At 42.1% G+C, this 15783-nt stretch overlaps 1 protein-coding gene across 4 annotated transcripts; it reads right to left on the bottom strand.

The window, feature by feature from the left end:
• Positions 1 to 463: 463 nt before the first annotated feature.
• Positions 464 to 11532, bottom strand: tfap2a (transcription factor AP-2 alpha). 4 transcript variants are annotated; one of them, XM_086191490.1, is made up of 8 exons: positions 11328 to 11532; positions 9306 to 9341; positions 8368 to 8787; positions 7152 to 7203; positions 5562 to 5787; positions 4763 to 4881; positions 2984 to 3125; positions 464 to 2136 (listed from the first exon to the last, which is right to left on the bottom strand). In XM_086191490.1, exons 1-8 carry the CDS (start codon positions 11376 to 11378, stop codon positions 1851 to 1853), a joined length of 1332 nt encoding a protein of 443 aa, XP_086047616.1. In that variant the 5' UTR covers positions 11379 to 11532; the 3' UTR covers positions 464 to 1850. The 4 variants fall into 4 exon arrangements, with proteins under 4 accessions (XP_086047616.1, XP_086047617.1, XP_086047618.1 ...); XM_086191491.1 differs by having other exon boundaries at positions 5562 to 5781; XM_086191492.1 differs by lacking the exon at positions 9306 to 9341.
• Positions 11533 to 15783: the final 4251 nt, after the last annotated feature.

The raw sequence follows: 15783 nt of genomic DNA, 5'->3' as shown, positions 1-15783 counted from the left end.
CGCACGCACACACACACACACACACACACACACACACACCCCACAAAATCAGCTTGATTACACTGAGAAAGAACAACAAATATTGGATATATGTCTTCGAATAACGCTCCAACTATAGCCTATAAACATTGCACACCAGGCCTCTATACATCTCAGAGGGGTTTAGCTGGAGGGATGGCTGCGCTGCGCACTTCAAACGCGCATATATCCATTGTTGTGCGCCATTTGGCCTGCGTGAGGCTCAATACTCTGAAGTTTAAAGTAAGATTTTTATATTTATATGTATCATACTTGAGGGAAACAATGAGTTCAGCTGCTTATTCTAAGGAGCAATCGTCAGGGGAGACTTAAACTCAATTACTGTAGAAAAAAATAGCAGGACGAAAAAAAAAGTGGAGAGGAAGAAAAAAAAAAAGGAGACCGCGCGAGCAGTGAATAAAAAATTAAAAGATATGAATAAAAATCCAGATGAAGCGTATCAAATATTTATTTTTTTTCTGGGCAACAAAGGAATATAATACATTGACAGGCATGGGAACTATTGCCAGCACATGTCTATACAATACAGCTAAAATCGCCTCCAATTTTGGACATTATCGGACATAACAAGTTATCAGGTGGTCCCAAAAATGGTCTTTTTTGAATGTCTTCGAACATTTAAAAAAAAAAAAAGACAATATTCCATTTATTGCTTTTATGGTGCTTCAATGAGAGAACATGAGGTGAATTCTGATTGGCACAACACATAAAAGCTTGTATAAAAACGAAAATAGAAACACACAGGGGGAAAAAAAAAACAGCTCGTCCTTAGGGTCTCACTTATGCTCAAATAAAAACTGATGGTAGAGAGAGAGAGGGAGAGAGAGAGAGAGAGAGAGAGAGAGAGAGAGAACTTGAAGTTTATTTCTATTCAATTTGTTCACTTGCTTCAATGTCGCCTCAACATGCTACAAGAGGGCTGAATTGAAATATCCCAGAGAAATAAAAAATACCCCAAACTTCTGTTTTCTAAGAACCATAAATCACATGAAGAACTAACCGAATATTCAAACCCACTAAAACAGGAGGCACCAGATAAATAAAAAAAGAAGTTTCAACAGACTCACCATATTTACAATTCCCATTAAATTACACATAAATAAATATATACATACATGAACACTGATTCCCTTATATAACCGCGAATCGTGTTGAAATTCAAAAAGTTCAAGTTGGTCTGCTTGGAGAGTCTACAACTGAAGTCATGACGTGGAGCTCTGTGGAATTTCTCGTTGTTTTTCAAGTTTATTATTCACAATACTGATAAGAATTCATCCTCTTTTGGCTTCGTTTTTGTCACAATCGTAAAATTGAGATATAGAAGGGGGGTGGTGTGGCGGGGGGGGGGGGGTGATGGTGGCGGTGGTGGTGGTGGTGGTGGTGGTGGTGGTGGCTGGATTTAAGTCCATTCGTTGCAGCTCATAAAAATAAGGAGGAGAGACTGGAGGAGGTAAGGGGGTGGGGTTGGGGGGTGAGGGGGAGCACATAAAAAGTCCTCTGGCTGAGCGAATACACCTTCTCCTCGCCCCCCGGAGCTGTTTCTCTTCAGCATTTTTTCTTTTCTTTTTTTTATATAACATTTCATATGGTTCAGGTGTTGTCTTGCGTCGTTTCCCAGCAAATCCAAAGTGGGATGAAACAAGAAAAAAAAAATCGCGCAACATCAGGAAGTGGCACGTTTAACTTTATCAATAGTATTTATAATATTTATATTGGATGGGTGGGGGCCCCGGCGTGGCGGAGGAGGGCTGAAGGTTGCAAAAGGGCCCCGGGTTGTGGCCCTGACTGGTGCAGAAGGTGGAGGGGAAATATCACTTTCTGTGCTTCTCGTCTTTGTCGCCCTTAGTGCCGTTATCTGAGTGACTGTTGGGGTTGTTGTTGAGGTACATTTTGTCCATGGCTTTGATCGCCTCGGTCAGATAGTTCTGTAGGGCCGTGATGGCCGCGCACAAAGCCGGGGTACCGAAACCGTGTGAGATTAGACTGAAGTGGGTCAAACAGCTCTGGATTCCCGGTTCAAGAATAGGCTGCGGCCGTGAGTTCCCCAGCGGTGAACGGTCCTGGGACAACAGGTCCGTGAACTCTTTGCAGACTTGCCTAAAAACAGAGGGAGAAGCGTGTTACAGTCAGGGACATGCCAAAGCGTGGGACATTCTAGCTTCCAGTAATACATCAAAATATTGCTTAAAAAAATGTATTTTTTAAAAAAGCGCTTCAAGTGTTGCTAAAATAAAAAGTGACCTGTCATTAAGGTGAGGCTAATTATGTCAATATAATCACGTGATTGTGTGATGATCCTGCTTGGCTTTTCAGAAAATGTCCCGAAGCCATAAACAGGTGGAAATTAATCCCCAAGCTCAGCATCCGGTTATTCCAGTTTTATTAAAAAGTAAAAGAACATGAAATGGAATAATTTACCAGCGTCAACACCAAACAAATAAGTGTTTTATCCCTCCAAAACCCCCCCTCGGTGTAATATTCTATGAACATGAGAAGGAGAAAAAATGTTTTGCAACGTAAAATGAGACTTAACTTTCTCTTTCATGGTATTACGCCATAACACCAGAGAAAGCCTGTAATAAGTGGTTGTAGCTGACAGCTGTTTGATTACAGCGGCCCGTCATCAATATTAAAGGCCTCTTCGTCTTCATGCCTTGTAAGGAATCCCCCATTTTTCAGTTAAAAATAACCGACAGCAACAGTGGCGCTGGATGAGAGGCAACTATGTGTCAGTGAAATGAAGATGCTGCTGGATGAGATCAGCAGGGCATTTCATCCACTCGAAATAAGAAGGGAGACTTTTGGTGTATATGTGAAAATGACAGTCACAGAGAGAGATGGGGTTGTTGTTTTTGTTTTGTTTTGTTTAGTTTTTTTTTTCTTTTTCCTTGAAGGTAAATACACACACTTTCCCATTGGTGCGATACAATTTTATAGCACTTACTTTGTGGCCAAGAGCATGTTTTTTCTTTGGACTTGTTCGTTTGGGTCGGAATGCTGACGGTTTACATATTCAGCTACTGCCTTGGCTGGAAACTCGGTCTCGCATACATAACCGAAATCCCTGGCAAGATGTACCGCTTCGCCTGAGAAAGAATAAAAAAAAAAGGGTATTTTCTTATTAAATATGGTTGCATCAAAACCAGAGCAGTTCCTCCGAACACAGCGACGGCACCTGCGTGGTACCTGGAAAAGCCTCCCTTCCCGCCAAAACATGAGGGATCCCTGCTAGACTTCAGCAAGGAAGATAACAACAAAAAATTAATATAATTTTTTTTTTAAAAACGGCCATGTGGGTTGACCAGACACGTCAGGCTCCTTCCTCCGGACCGTGAGAACGGTTAAATATGGAGGAGAAACAATAACTGGATTTGAAATATAGACGGAGCGTCATGCTTAACACCATGTCATTGATTACCAATGCCTGCACATTATTGAAAGCCCAGCACATCACACAGGCATCGGGAAGCAATTTTAAAGGGCTATACCTAAATCTCACGTTCCCTATACATATTTCAGCTATGAGATTTTATTCAGGCTCTTGTCCGTTGATTTTTTTTTTCTCCAAGTCTTTGGTTTTAATTTCCTGAAGCAGTTGAGGGGCTTCCTGCCCATGAGCCTCTGCACCGGAAGAGCGCATGCGCCAATTAGCATCAAAGCCTAAGTCCAGTAAACTCGTTTCCATAAAATGGAGCGGATCATAAACAATGACAGCACTTGAGCGTCCCCCCTCACTCACTCACTCACACACTCACACACACACACACACACACACACACACACACACACACACACTCACACACACACACACACACACACACACACACACACACCACCCCCTTCATACCCACAATCCTACATGTCTCCAGGCTCATTACAATACACCACCAAATATCTACGAAGCACAATGAATATTGCATTAGGTCCTAGTCTGCAATAATGATTAACAGGGACCAATGAACCATCGCGGGCTTTCACCTTTGGAAAACCCACCAAATATCACCGCACTGAATAATAAAAGTCTGTAAGCAAAATGGATTTACCCAATCGAGAGCGGGGGGAAGCATCTTTTCAGCACGCCATAAATGGCTAATTCATTCTTTATTAGCTCCCAGTAGGTCAGCGCATGTGCAAAAAAAAAAAAAAAAATCCTCAGTGAAAAATGAAAAGCATGAGAAGTTATTAACGAACTGGGTTGTTTTTTTTTTTCAAATTACAAAATAACAAAAATCAGCCCTGCATGCGCTGCCACATCCAAACGTTATTAATGTTTGCAACAACACAGGGTTAATAAATCAATCGACTTTTCATCCATGAGGTGAAGCAGCCAATAAACAAGCAGCACTCGATAATTAACTGGACTTCAACACAAATTCATCCCGGGTATAAAGTAGGCCAGCCGTGGACCTGCAAGTGTGCTCCTGAAAGCGAAGGCCAACGCTGCAAAGCCACTAGAATTACCAGCACCCATCTCTTTGTGTGTCTCTTTCTACACACACAGATACACACACACATACACACACACACACACACCCTTCATGCTTTATTACTTGCGAGGCAAAGTCGGTCCACATTACACGGATGAGCGCATATGCTGATTTCCAACACAGAGAAAAGAGAGGAGGGAGGGGAGAGGAGAGGAGAGAAGAGGGAAAAAAAATCCCACAGCACCTGATATCGCGGGAGCAACAAGAGTGAGAACGTGATTTATTCCGTGGCTTACCTTCCACTAGTGACGTCAGCAAGGTGACGTTGGCTGCCTTGCGTCTGCCTGCAGGTAGATTCAAGCCGATTTTATCCAACTTCTCCCTTAAGGACCTTCCTCCGTTCTTAGACTTGGCCCTGTGACAGTGGTTCAGAAATTCATTGTAGCGTTGCTCATCACCGTTTTTTCTGCTATGAAAGGTGCAAATATTCAAAAATAATTAAATCTCTGAGGTGGTTTCCAGGCGACTTAGAAAGTTATTGCGCTTTTATCAGCAAATAAAAGCGCTTTTAGAAATTAATTAAAAGGTGCATGGGCTGAATTTGGCATCTGAGCTATAAATAATCCAAAAAGAGCCCTTTAGCATCAGACAAATACTGTACAAAATGAATAAATAAAGCCCTACTTAATAGGCAGCTCTATTACTGGCTGCGTGTGTGCAGCACTTCAGTAGACAGTTCACTGGAGACCAATGTTTTCATGTGTAATGCCTTCACTGGGCCTATAGAGCTGGGCTTGAAAGGGCCTACATTAATTTGAGAGAAAGAGAGAGAAAGAGAGAGAGAGAGAGAGAGAGAGAGAGATCTAGTGCGCTGGGGAAGTTAATATGGAATTTAACAGACCCCTCCTGCTTTAAATGCAGGAGCTAGGTGTCATGGTTGGTCGATTTTAATTATTCTTGGTACAGAGGAGAGAGAGAGAGAGAGAGAGAGAGAGAGAGAGAGAGAGGGAGAGAAGATGAGGGTGGGTGAGCTCAGAGAGAGTGAGTGAGAGAGAAAGAGAGAAAGGGGGGTGTATACAGGTAGATCTGACTCACCTCCTCAGCACCCCGCCCAGCAGAGAGGCGTTGAGGCACTCGGGCGGCGAGAGGCGTCTCTGCACCTCCGCCACCGTGACCTTGTACTTTGATGTGGAGCTGAGGAGGGAGAGGCGACCCGGAACCGAGCAGAACACCTCGTTGGGGTTTACCACCCCTCCGAAAAGACCGTCCTTATTGATGGGGATGGCAGAGATGTTGTTGTTCTTGGATAACGACACTGGACCTTGCAAGGGAGAGAGAGAGAGAGGAGGGAGGGAGGAAGGGGGAGACACAGAGACCGTGCTCAGTGAATTTCATGCAATGCAGAGCCTTAACTAAATGAGAAAGGGGGATTTAGGCCCCGGATTTAGAGTTTAGCACCACATGTGTACACTCTCAGCAACCTGGGCATGCAGCGAAGCCACTATAATAATAATAATAATAATAATAATAATAATAATAATAATAATAATAATAATAATAATAATAATAATAGTAGTAGTAGTAGTAGTAGTAGTAGTAGTAAATGTATGCATGTAAAATATTGCATTATTTATATTCTTTATGTAAAAACAAATCAGCGTCAGCAGATAGCGAGAATTCACTGTATCTGCGCACTCAAAGCATCGTTTGCGCAACCGCGCACCAATCTAGAGAGTCGTTAGTCCGTTTTCACACAACCTCGGTATCCAACATGACACCGGGTGGAAGTGTGTGTGTGTGTGTGTGTGTGTGTGTGTGTGTGTGTGTGTGTGTGTGTGTGTGTGTGTGTGTGTGTGTTCAACGCTACTGGGCTTTACGTCGTTTGTGGTGCGCAGTAACCGGAGACAAAGGGGGACCGTGCGCCTTTGGATGGATCACTTGTGACATTAATGGCTCAGGGGAGCCTAATGGAGACAATAGGAATCAAACGAACTCTTGAGATTACTAATATAAGAAGCCAATGACGGTGTTGATGTACAGATAGACGGAAAAAAACAAAAAGCAAAAGAGAATGGCACCATATTTAGTTGGTGAGCTAATTAATGGCATTAACGCATTAATCTTGATATATCATAAACTAAACGAATCTGGTTGGATCTGTGACATTAATTGTGCTTTTAGTGAATACAATCCAGTATCAAAGGACATGAAGCAACGTGGAGCAGGCGTTTAAGGCGGTGTGATATGCCCAGGCTCTAGTTTGCATGCCCTCTACAACAGAGCAGGCCACCGCTTCATCATCCATTTTAGGTTGGACCGTGCAGACCTCCACCACTCAAGTGCCGGCAGGAGCGTCTAATAATATAGGCCTGGATCTGTGGCCATTAACACCAGGGGCCTACAAAGCCCACCAGCTCCACCACTCATCTCCCCGCTGATGTGAAACGCTGACAGTAAATTCCATCAGCGAGGGGGAGAAAAGGTAGCGCCGGTTTGATGCACTTGGAAAGCATGTAATGAAAAATAGGCTACTGCGTGTATTAGGATCAGTCAGGCATTACCGCATTGCATCGAGTTCTCCCGAGCAGTGTGTGTGTGTGTGTGTGTGTGTGTGTGTGTGTGTGTGTGTGTGTGTGTGTGGGCGCGTGCAGAAACATGCATGATATCTCGGAGGAAATTGCTTACCTTTTTTAATTACAGTCTGGTCGGGAATGTGGATTCCTTGATCCTCAACAGGCTGTGACAGAAACGTAAAAAATAAATTTAGCACAAAGACAAAAAATATATATATATCTAAACTTATATATATATATATATATATATATATATATATATATATATATATATATATATATATAATTTATCATCCGTCAGTCTTTCATAAGCAGCTTCAGGAACAAAGCCTGGCACAATTAGCGGCCACAATCAAGCCAACATGGAGGCTCCCGAGGCCCATACCTGCTATTATTGTCCGTGCGTTTGTTCAACGCGTTTACCATTGACGCATTATGCCGCCTGGATCAGAAACTCAGACTTAAATAACGAAGCTGTGTCGCCCCATAATCCTGACCTAATTTCGCTCTCAGATTGGCTCTACTCACAAGGAAACTTCTCATCTAGATTGGATAGTAATTACGACAGCGCAGCCTATTAAAGGCCTATGAACTAATTAGAAGATTATTGGTGTTTGTTTCTGATTAAAATGCGGGAAGAATTCTCCCAAACAAGAGTGCAGGTTGTTCAACATTTCGGCACGCATTTATCACGCTTCCATCAAACTTACTCTCTTCTCTCAACTGCATGCAATATGCAGATAACAACAAGGTTGTTTTATTTACTCTCTTTGTTTTTCAAGAAAAAAAGAATAATCCCTTTGGAAACACATTTGTATCAATTAAATGGAATGTCATTTTACAAACCACACTGAACTACGATGCAGCTACATTTCAAAACGATATTCCATGGATTGGAAATGAAAAAAAAAATGAGCTGCATTATTTAAAACTTGATATAAATGAAAATATGTTTCTAGCCTTATGGGCCATATATTTTCCAGATGAATTAAAACGTCTGTGTTAATGTGTCACGCACATCCCAATTCACTTCAGCGTGCCGCTGAAAGCGTCTTCTTTTAATCAATAAAAACGTAATCGCAGTATGAATAGAAATGATTAACGGCAAGGTGATGAGGAAAAAATAACAACAAAAAGTCATAAAAACACACAGTCACCATTATTAGATGAGCAGTATTTTGGTAACAGTTTCATAGTGTAGTGTATGTGGTATTTTTGTGGAACAGAGGGGCTGTACCAGTAATGTCAATAATAAAAGCAACACTCCAAATTGATTTTTTTAACCGATATTTATCCCCGCAAGAGCAAGCAAGTGAACGCTGTCTTACCTGAACATCTTCTAAAGAGTGAGGTATTCCATGGATTGGGACAGAGTCCGACAGTCCCGTATCAAGACCGTGGCCGGACGGTAGGAGCACCTCCCTGCGATACTCCCGGCACAGCTGGTGGGGCAGGCTGCGGTGCTGGTGCAGCAGGCCGCTCTCCTGACCCTGCCTCTGGCCCGGCCAACCCGGGTGCTGCGGCTGTGGTTGCGCATGTAGGGAGTTGAGGGAGTACGGGTCGTTGACGTGCGAGTAAGGGTCCTGAGACTGCGGGTAGATGGGCTGGTAGGGTGGGGGGAAGTATGGGGGCTGGAAGTCCGAGTTCGGTGTGTGGGAGAGCGGAGGGGCGCTCGTGTAGGGACTCTGACCCACGCTGCCCAGCTGAGGTAGCCTGGCTGTCCCGTTGCTGGTGCCGTCGTGGCGATCCTGGCGGGGTGGGAGAGACAGAAAGGTGTGTTTGAACCTAAAAGATATTTCTCACACACACCTACCCCTCAGACTACAATTCCCCTCGTTAACACATGAATGTTCAGCGGGCTTTCGCTGGGCATTTTCAACTACAGGGCCTGAGTGGATGACAGGAATTAGAGCAAGTAGAATCCATATTCTGAAATGGATTTAACACAATCTAGGCAGCAACTGCAACACCTCATTTTCAAAAAGCAAAAAATGAAAAGATGAAAAAGTTGCAAAAATAAAGACGTGAATAATAATGAAACACAGATTTCAGACTTGACATGACTTAAAATAGCTTATAAATAAATAAATAAAAACAAAAACAGCAAAGGTTTCAATAATTCACAATTATCTCAACATGACCAGCAGTTTAAACATGCAAACTCGGTCACACACCATTCAGTGACAAGAAAAATAAAAAGATATTACAACAAAGCATGTTTTGCAAGCAAAAATCTAAGTATCTGATATAGGCTCCAGCAACTTACCATCGCGGAAAAACTGTGCACTAACATCTGAAAGGACTTTTTGGTGCGACACAAGAAAAGAATTATGAGTTCAAAAAAAACACTTGAGTGTCTCGGGGCTTGCAAAGGGAATTAACCAACAAAACAAAAACAAAAAAAAAATGTTTAGTCCCCGGTAAAGACTTGTCTCCTGCAAGATCACGATGGCCCCGGAGATCAGATATGTGCCACAGCAGAACGATAATCCATCAGAAATAATTGGTTAGATCCCCGTTGCCCTTCATTTGGCTCTAAAAATGCAGATATTCAGCGGTGCTGGCTGGATTTGGCTGGAAAAGTTTCTCGTTTTTCTCCCCCTGATCTCCTGGTTTCTATATCACAGTGCTGCGGTCCCCTCGCTTGAGCTCATATTAGCAAACGAGCCGCTTCTTCTTCTTCTTCTTCGCCTCCCTCTCGGACTCCTATTAGAACGCATTCATGACTATTAATATTACAGGAATACTTAATAATAAGGAAAGAATGGTCGGGAAATCGGGCGTGAAGCGGAGGACGCAAGTCAGGGCAGGAGTCTGCGCTTAAATGACGTCCATTGAAAGGAGGAATCAGTATATCTAATCAGAGATGGGAGAGAGAGAGAGGAAGCGAGGGAGTGTGGAGGGAGTGGAGAGAGAGAGAGAGACAAAAAGAGGAACATTCACTCTAGTCTGACGAATCAGAGAGTGTGTGAGAGAGAGAGAGAGAGAGAGAGAGGGAGAGAGAGAGGGGGAGAGAGAGAGAGAGAGGAGGAGGGAAGGAGGAAGGGAGGGGGGCATTTTAAAAGGGTCCCATGGCCATAGCGCAAAAGTGGAAGAAAGATATAGGAATGAAGGAAGGTGGTGGACAAGGGGAGGAGAAGAAGAAGCCAAGGAGACAATGTGCACCTCTGAGCTGGGGGAAAATCCGGCAGACGACGGCGCTATCGTGGGCAGCTCGTTTCTACCGCTCGTCCCTTTGTTTTCCACCTCAGACTCTGACGGCGAGTTGTCCTCCATTTGGAATCCGAATTATAATCCACGGGTTCCCTCTCGACTTTGACCCGGAAAGACCGAGAAAAAAATAAATCTAAAAAAAAAAAAAAGCCTAGGGCCGCTCGGATCTACTGCAACTTTTACGCGCGACTTACAGAGCTTATTTTCTCTTTTAAAAAATTACAAAACTGGGTTCGACCGCTATTCGATTGCATTTTTATTTATTTCTCACATTTATCAACCGGCAGAAATGTACCAGATACACTATAAATAATACAAAAAATAACCACAACGTGAGTGCAGAGTTGGCCAGCTTTTGTTTCACTGCTCCCGGCTCGCCTTCTACAAGTCGAGGGTGAAAACACGTCCGACTGGCTTCTCCACTCTTTGAACAAGTCCCTAAAATTACTGCTCAGCTTCGTCTATGCGCATAAAAACAATCACTCAGTGTATATACACACGCACACACACACACACACACACACACTAACACAACAGACACACACACACATACACAGCATGCACTGGCAAAATTAAAAGTGAAGGGTGCATGTCCGTGCAGTTAAATAAAGCAGACACCTGCCATTTACTCCAAATATATAGAGAAATGAAATTGTTGGTGAAAGCATAATATCTTGATAATGCCACCTGTCATGTAAGACTTGGATAGATTTTTAAATGTAATTCTTATGATTTAATAAATCAATAATTTGATTAACGCATGCATGCATGGCATTAATGAAGCTGATAGAATTGTAATAATAATAATAATAATATTGATAATTATATATTATTATCATTTTTATTCGCAAATTTACGATAAACATACAATACAGCATGCCAAAAGGATTTCTTTTTTTTTCTTTTTTTTTTTCCAAAAAAAGAATGTATTTATCATGCAGTGTATTGTATTGCGTTCACTGACACAGCTGTCAAAAGAATGACGAATTTGGATCAAAACAATACAACACACCCCTAAAACAATTATCCCGATCAAAATTAATCAAACAAAATTAATCAAAAAGCAGCCCCTTACCTCGCAATCTTCATATTTAATGTTATCAGTTAATTTCCAAAGCATTTTCATGGGTTGCTGAGGTGGGTTTTGAGTAAAGGTATCGCCTTAGCCTTGTTTTCACTCAGTGAATTGTGCTCCCCCGCTCAGAAAAACTACTTTTATTGAAGCTGTGGGCTGCTGTCTGTCTTGCGCTCTGAGGTCTCCCTCTAATGGTGGAAGTGGAGGGCTGGAGCAGCTCTGTAATAACACTGGCACAGGGCCTCATTAGCATATCAACAGCCGTTTGATTCACCCCCCCCCCCTTTTTTTTTTTTTTTTTTTTCTTCTGTTCGCATAACACCAATGGACAGCAGCGCACAGGTAAAAACTGAAGCTACACATGCTTATAATTATTATCATTATTACCACCACTGTTCAGTCAGGTGTGTGTGTGTGCAAGGAGTGTGTATAGTCACGCGTGTGGACTTACACTTGAAAGAGCTTCTACTCAAATCAAGTTGTTGGGTTTTTTTTAAATGATGCATTTATATCATAAAATAAAACCGAAATCTCGGCTCTTCAAGACGTTTTTTTTGCATGCAAATGTCACGCACTTTACTTTTTTTTTTTTTTTTTTTTTTTTTTTACTCCCAAACTGTTATTTTAATCCCATTGAGAGTTGAGACCTTGAGAGGCTATTCAGCTATTCAGTGTTATGTTAAAAAGGTGAACCATTTGGAGCGGCTCTACAGGTCCATTGAGTACCTGCGAGGGCGCACGGTTTGTGGAGGGGTGGGGTAGGGGGCTAAGGCTGGGGTGGGGGGGGGGGGCAATGTAAATCATTAACACAACAACATGGGCTTGTTTCATGTGAATGGCCGGTGAGAGGAGCCTGGCTCTGCACTGTCGCCGGCCGAGCTTGCACCTCAGCAGGTTGTGGCCGAGCAGACAGGTCGACATGCTCTTTAAGGCGTTGGCCCCCCTCTAAAAAATCTGGATTACCATTTTTGGTGGAGTTCCTTTTTACCACCAGCAGTTGTTATTAATGAGAGAGGAGCGATGAAACTGGTTGACAATGACAGGAGAGCAGTGGTGCGAGTATCATTTCTTAAATCCCTTTTTACAAAAAAAAAAAGGCAATGAATCCCAGATCAAATAAAGCTGATATTGTCATTTATCAGTTTGCGACACGCAAAACAAATTTAGAATTGCTGTAGATTGTCAGTGACAGTTGTAAAGCAGAATACACATTAAAAGAGCTGCATTTCGTTGGATTCTCCACTGTTTACCGAAATTGCCTCACACAATTCATATATACATATACATATATATCAATATATATAGTTATATATATAGATATATATGTATAGATATAGATATAGATATAGATATAGATATAGATATAGATATAGATATAGATAGATAAACAGTACATCTGAAGTGCGCAAAATCAAATTACAGCTCAATATCCCGGTAGTGGAAAGCAATCTGACGCACAAAAGAACGATTCCAAAATCAAATATCTGACTACGCTATCCTGTCTAAACCCTATGCTTCCATAACATTACAGTACCATCTCTCTCTCTCTCTCTCTCTCTCTCTCTCTCTCTCTCTCTCTTTCTCTCTCTCTTTCTCTTTCTCTCTCTCTCAAACATTTCACGGTGCACACAAGTCGACACTTTGACACTTTTCATGGATTTTCTCGGGCGTCTCTTTGTCTTAAAGTAAGCAGCACATACCTGCCAGTCCCCCATTTTGCCTATTATTGACATTCTTTGTCTTCTGCTGCCGATTTGATGGGTTTGTTTTGGTTTTGTTTAGGTCGATCCTCCTGAGTCGTGTTATCTCATTGAGCCTTCGGTCTCCAGAGTACACCTTCACCTGGGCCGGATCGCCTCACCTGGCCATAAAAACGGTACGGGGCTACCTGGTGACGCATGCGCATTGCTGCGGGTGTGGACGCGAAAGCAGCAATCTGAGAGAAAGTAGAACTGGCTGTTAAATGGACCCTGTAACACCCTGGTTTCAACTCAAGTTTAGAAAATAACTATTTAAAAAAAATCGAAATGATCAAAGTGAGCGTGTTTAATTAAACACGGCCAGTAAATAGCATTTTAAAAAGGAGTTCATACATTATCCACTATTATCCGTGAGTGGAAATTGCATCAAATATTTCAATTACTTTTAAAATCAAGCACCTGTGATATAAAGTGGCTGTTGAAATTATAATACCACAACAATAATAATATTATAAATTACTCTATATAGGTTACATGTTTGTTTTTAAGTGACATAAAAAAGAAAACGTCTGCTATTCTTAGAAACCAATTAACATTCCCATTCTTTTTTCTCTCCACACTTTAGTAATTGGTAGAGAGAACATGAATTCTGCAAGTAAAACTGTGTCAAGTTAAAAACTTGAAGGTTAACCGCCAACATCATTACACACAAAGCTACCCTGCTATTGTGAGCCTCATTATTTATTTATCCACTGTTTATTTCTAATACATACTTATGTAGACCCCTCGGGCCAAGAGGGAATGAGCTCTCCCTCTCTCTCTGTCTCACACCACACACACACACACACACACACACACACACACACACGCACTCACACGGGGGGCAACAACACGTGCGCTCATAGGCGATAATGGTCAATGCTTTAGTCCAAAACAGCTTTTCTCTTGTTTGAAGTTTCTGTCGGAGGACACATGCACACACACGAGTTTTTATGGGGGAAATATTAGCATTTACCTCAATATTAGACTTTTTTTTTCCATTTTCGTTTTTTGGTAATTGCATTTTTCTACATATAGATTTTTGTAGTGTTAATGTTTAAAACAAGCCTCCATGTTTGACTTCAAAGGCGTACACAGTTTAACCACACACAAACACAAACGCACGCGCGCGCGCGCACGCACACACACACACACACACACACACACGCACACACACAAACAAAATACCTGCAGCTATATAGACCAGGCCTAGCTGGACAAAAGAAAAAGAGGTGGAGGGGAGATCAGAAATATTGTTTGGGGCTCTAAGGGAGGAGTAAGTTTAAAGGCAGACGTGTCTGAGAGTGGGTTTCTCTCAGACAGGACCGGGGTCCCTTTTGACTATCCAGCCTGTTTGTCTAGGGCTTGTTTTTAACCACTTCCACCCGAGCGCTGCACGGCTGGGCCTCGGGCTGCGTTCAGCTTCCTACTACTGCGAGTTGGATTAATAGGCAACGGCTGCACCTCTGGCACTTTGCACAGCCATTCATATTCAAATACATTTAAACAATGGTATTTTAGTATTAATGATAGTTGTTATATTTATAAATCCGGTAGTTTTAGTAGGCGTGATTTTATCTTGTTTTATGGGATGTCCATGTCCCTGCTTTATTAAACAAATAGCGCGGAATTCACGCAAAATAAAGTGTGTGAAACATCTCCTAAACATCTTCTTCTCGAACAGTGCTCCATAATGCCGGCAGCCCACCAGTGCCGAAGTTGTAGAGAAGTTTTGAGAACAAGTCAGAAAAAAAATCGCAAATTGCTGATGGCGATGCTGCTGAGGACATTGTCCTGTCACCCTGATACAATATGCCCTGGTGAAATTCATGAAATGTGTATTTATTAGCTGATTGTTTCAGGCCAACTGTGAGTAAACGCGTCTCCCTGTTGTGGATAAATTGTATTATAGCGCCACCTTGCTTCAGGAAAGGCGTGGGGACACGAGAGTAATTGATTTAAGAATACATTGGAGGTAATTGAAACCAAATGAGGATGTGTGTATTCCAGTGAGTGTGAGTGCCACACCGATGCCAGTCCAAAAAAAATAAAAAATAAAAATAAATAAATAAAGGTGCCGGTCTCAAGGTGAAAAGCAGGGAGCGAAAAATTAGTCAAAACTGAGACGGAAAGGTTTCTTTTCAAACATAATAAAAACCTACCAGACATTACTCACAGCGTTTGATCAAATAGACGTGGTTGACGTCCCTGTTCCTCTCATCTGTTTGACAAAACCATCAATTTTTAAACGGAAATCCCCCAAACTATTGCCCGATGATGAAAGAAAACACAATTTATTGACGTCACACGTGTTTTGTTTATTTGTTTTCCCCTGAATGTTTATCACGATACACGTGAAATAACAGCGAGGAAACCATGTACAGGAAGGCCAGGGGGACGTTACTGCAGCGTCTAACTGATCCTTTGGCGCCATCTTGTGATAGCAAACGTAATGCCAGCTTTGAATACAGCACAGCAGTGACGTCAGAGGTGTTCAGCACACTCACGCATGTAGTCGTCTTTGGTCAGCAAATTAACTCACCAGTTGCCCAGCTATTGACAAAACATAGCCTATATGAGAGTGTATACGTGTTTTGAATAATAGTCAAGGTCTATTAGTTTTAGTTATGCTCGGTTAATTTGTTAAATTAGCTTGTATTTTTTTTGTATGTTTCTGGGTTTTTATGTTTTTATATCGTTTGTTTTGCTTTTTGATG

Source organism: Aulostomus chinensis, chromosome 21 (genome assembly GCF_037954235.1).
Source record: "Aulostomus chinensis isolate RoL2024-O1b breed Wild chromosome 21, RoL_Achi_v1.0, whole genome shotgun sequence".
NCBI lineage: Eukaryota > Metazoa > Chordata > Actinopteri > Syngnathiformes > Aulostomidae > Aulostomus > Aulostomus chinensis.
The sequence above is the reverse complement of the archived record's forward strand: the minus strand, read 5'-3'. Positions and strand labels throughout refer to the sequence as shown.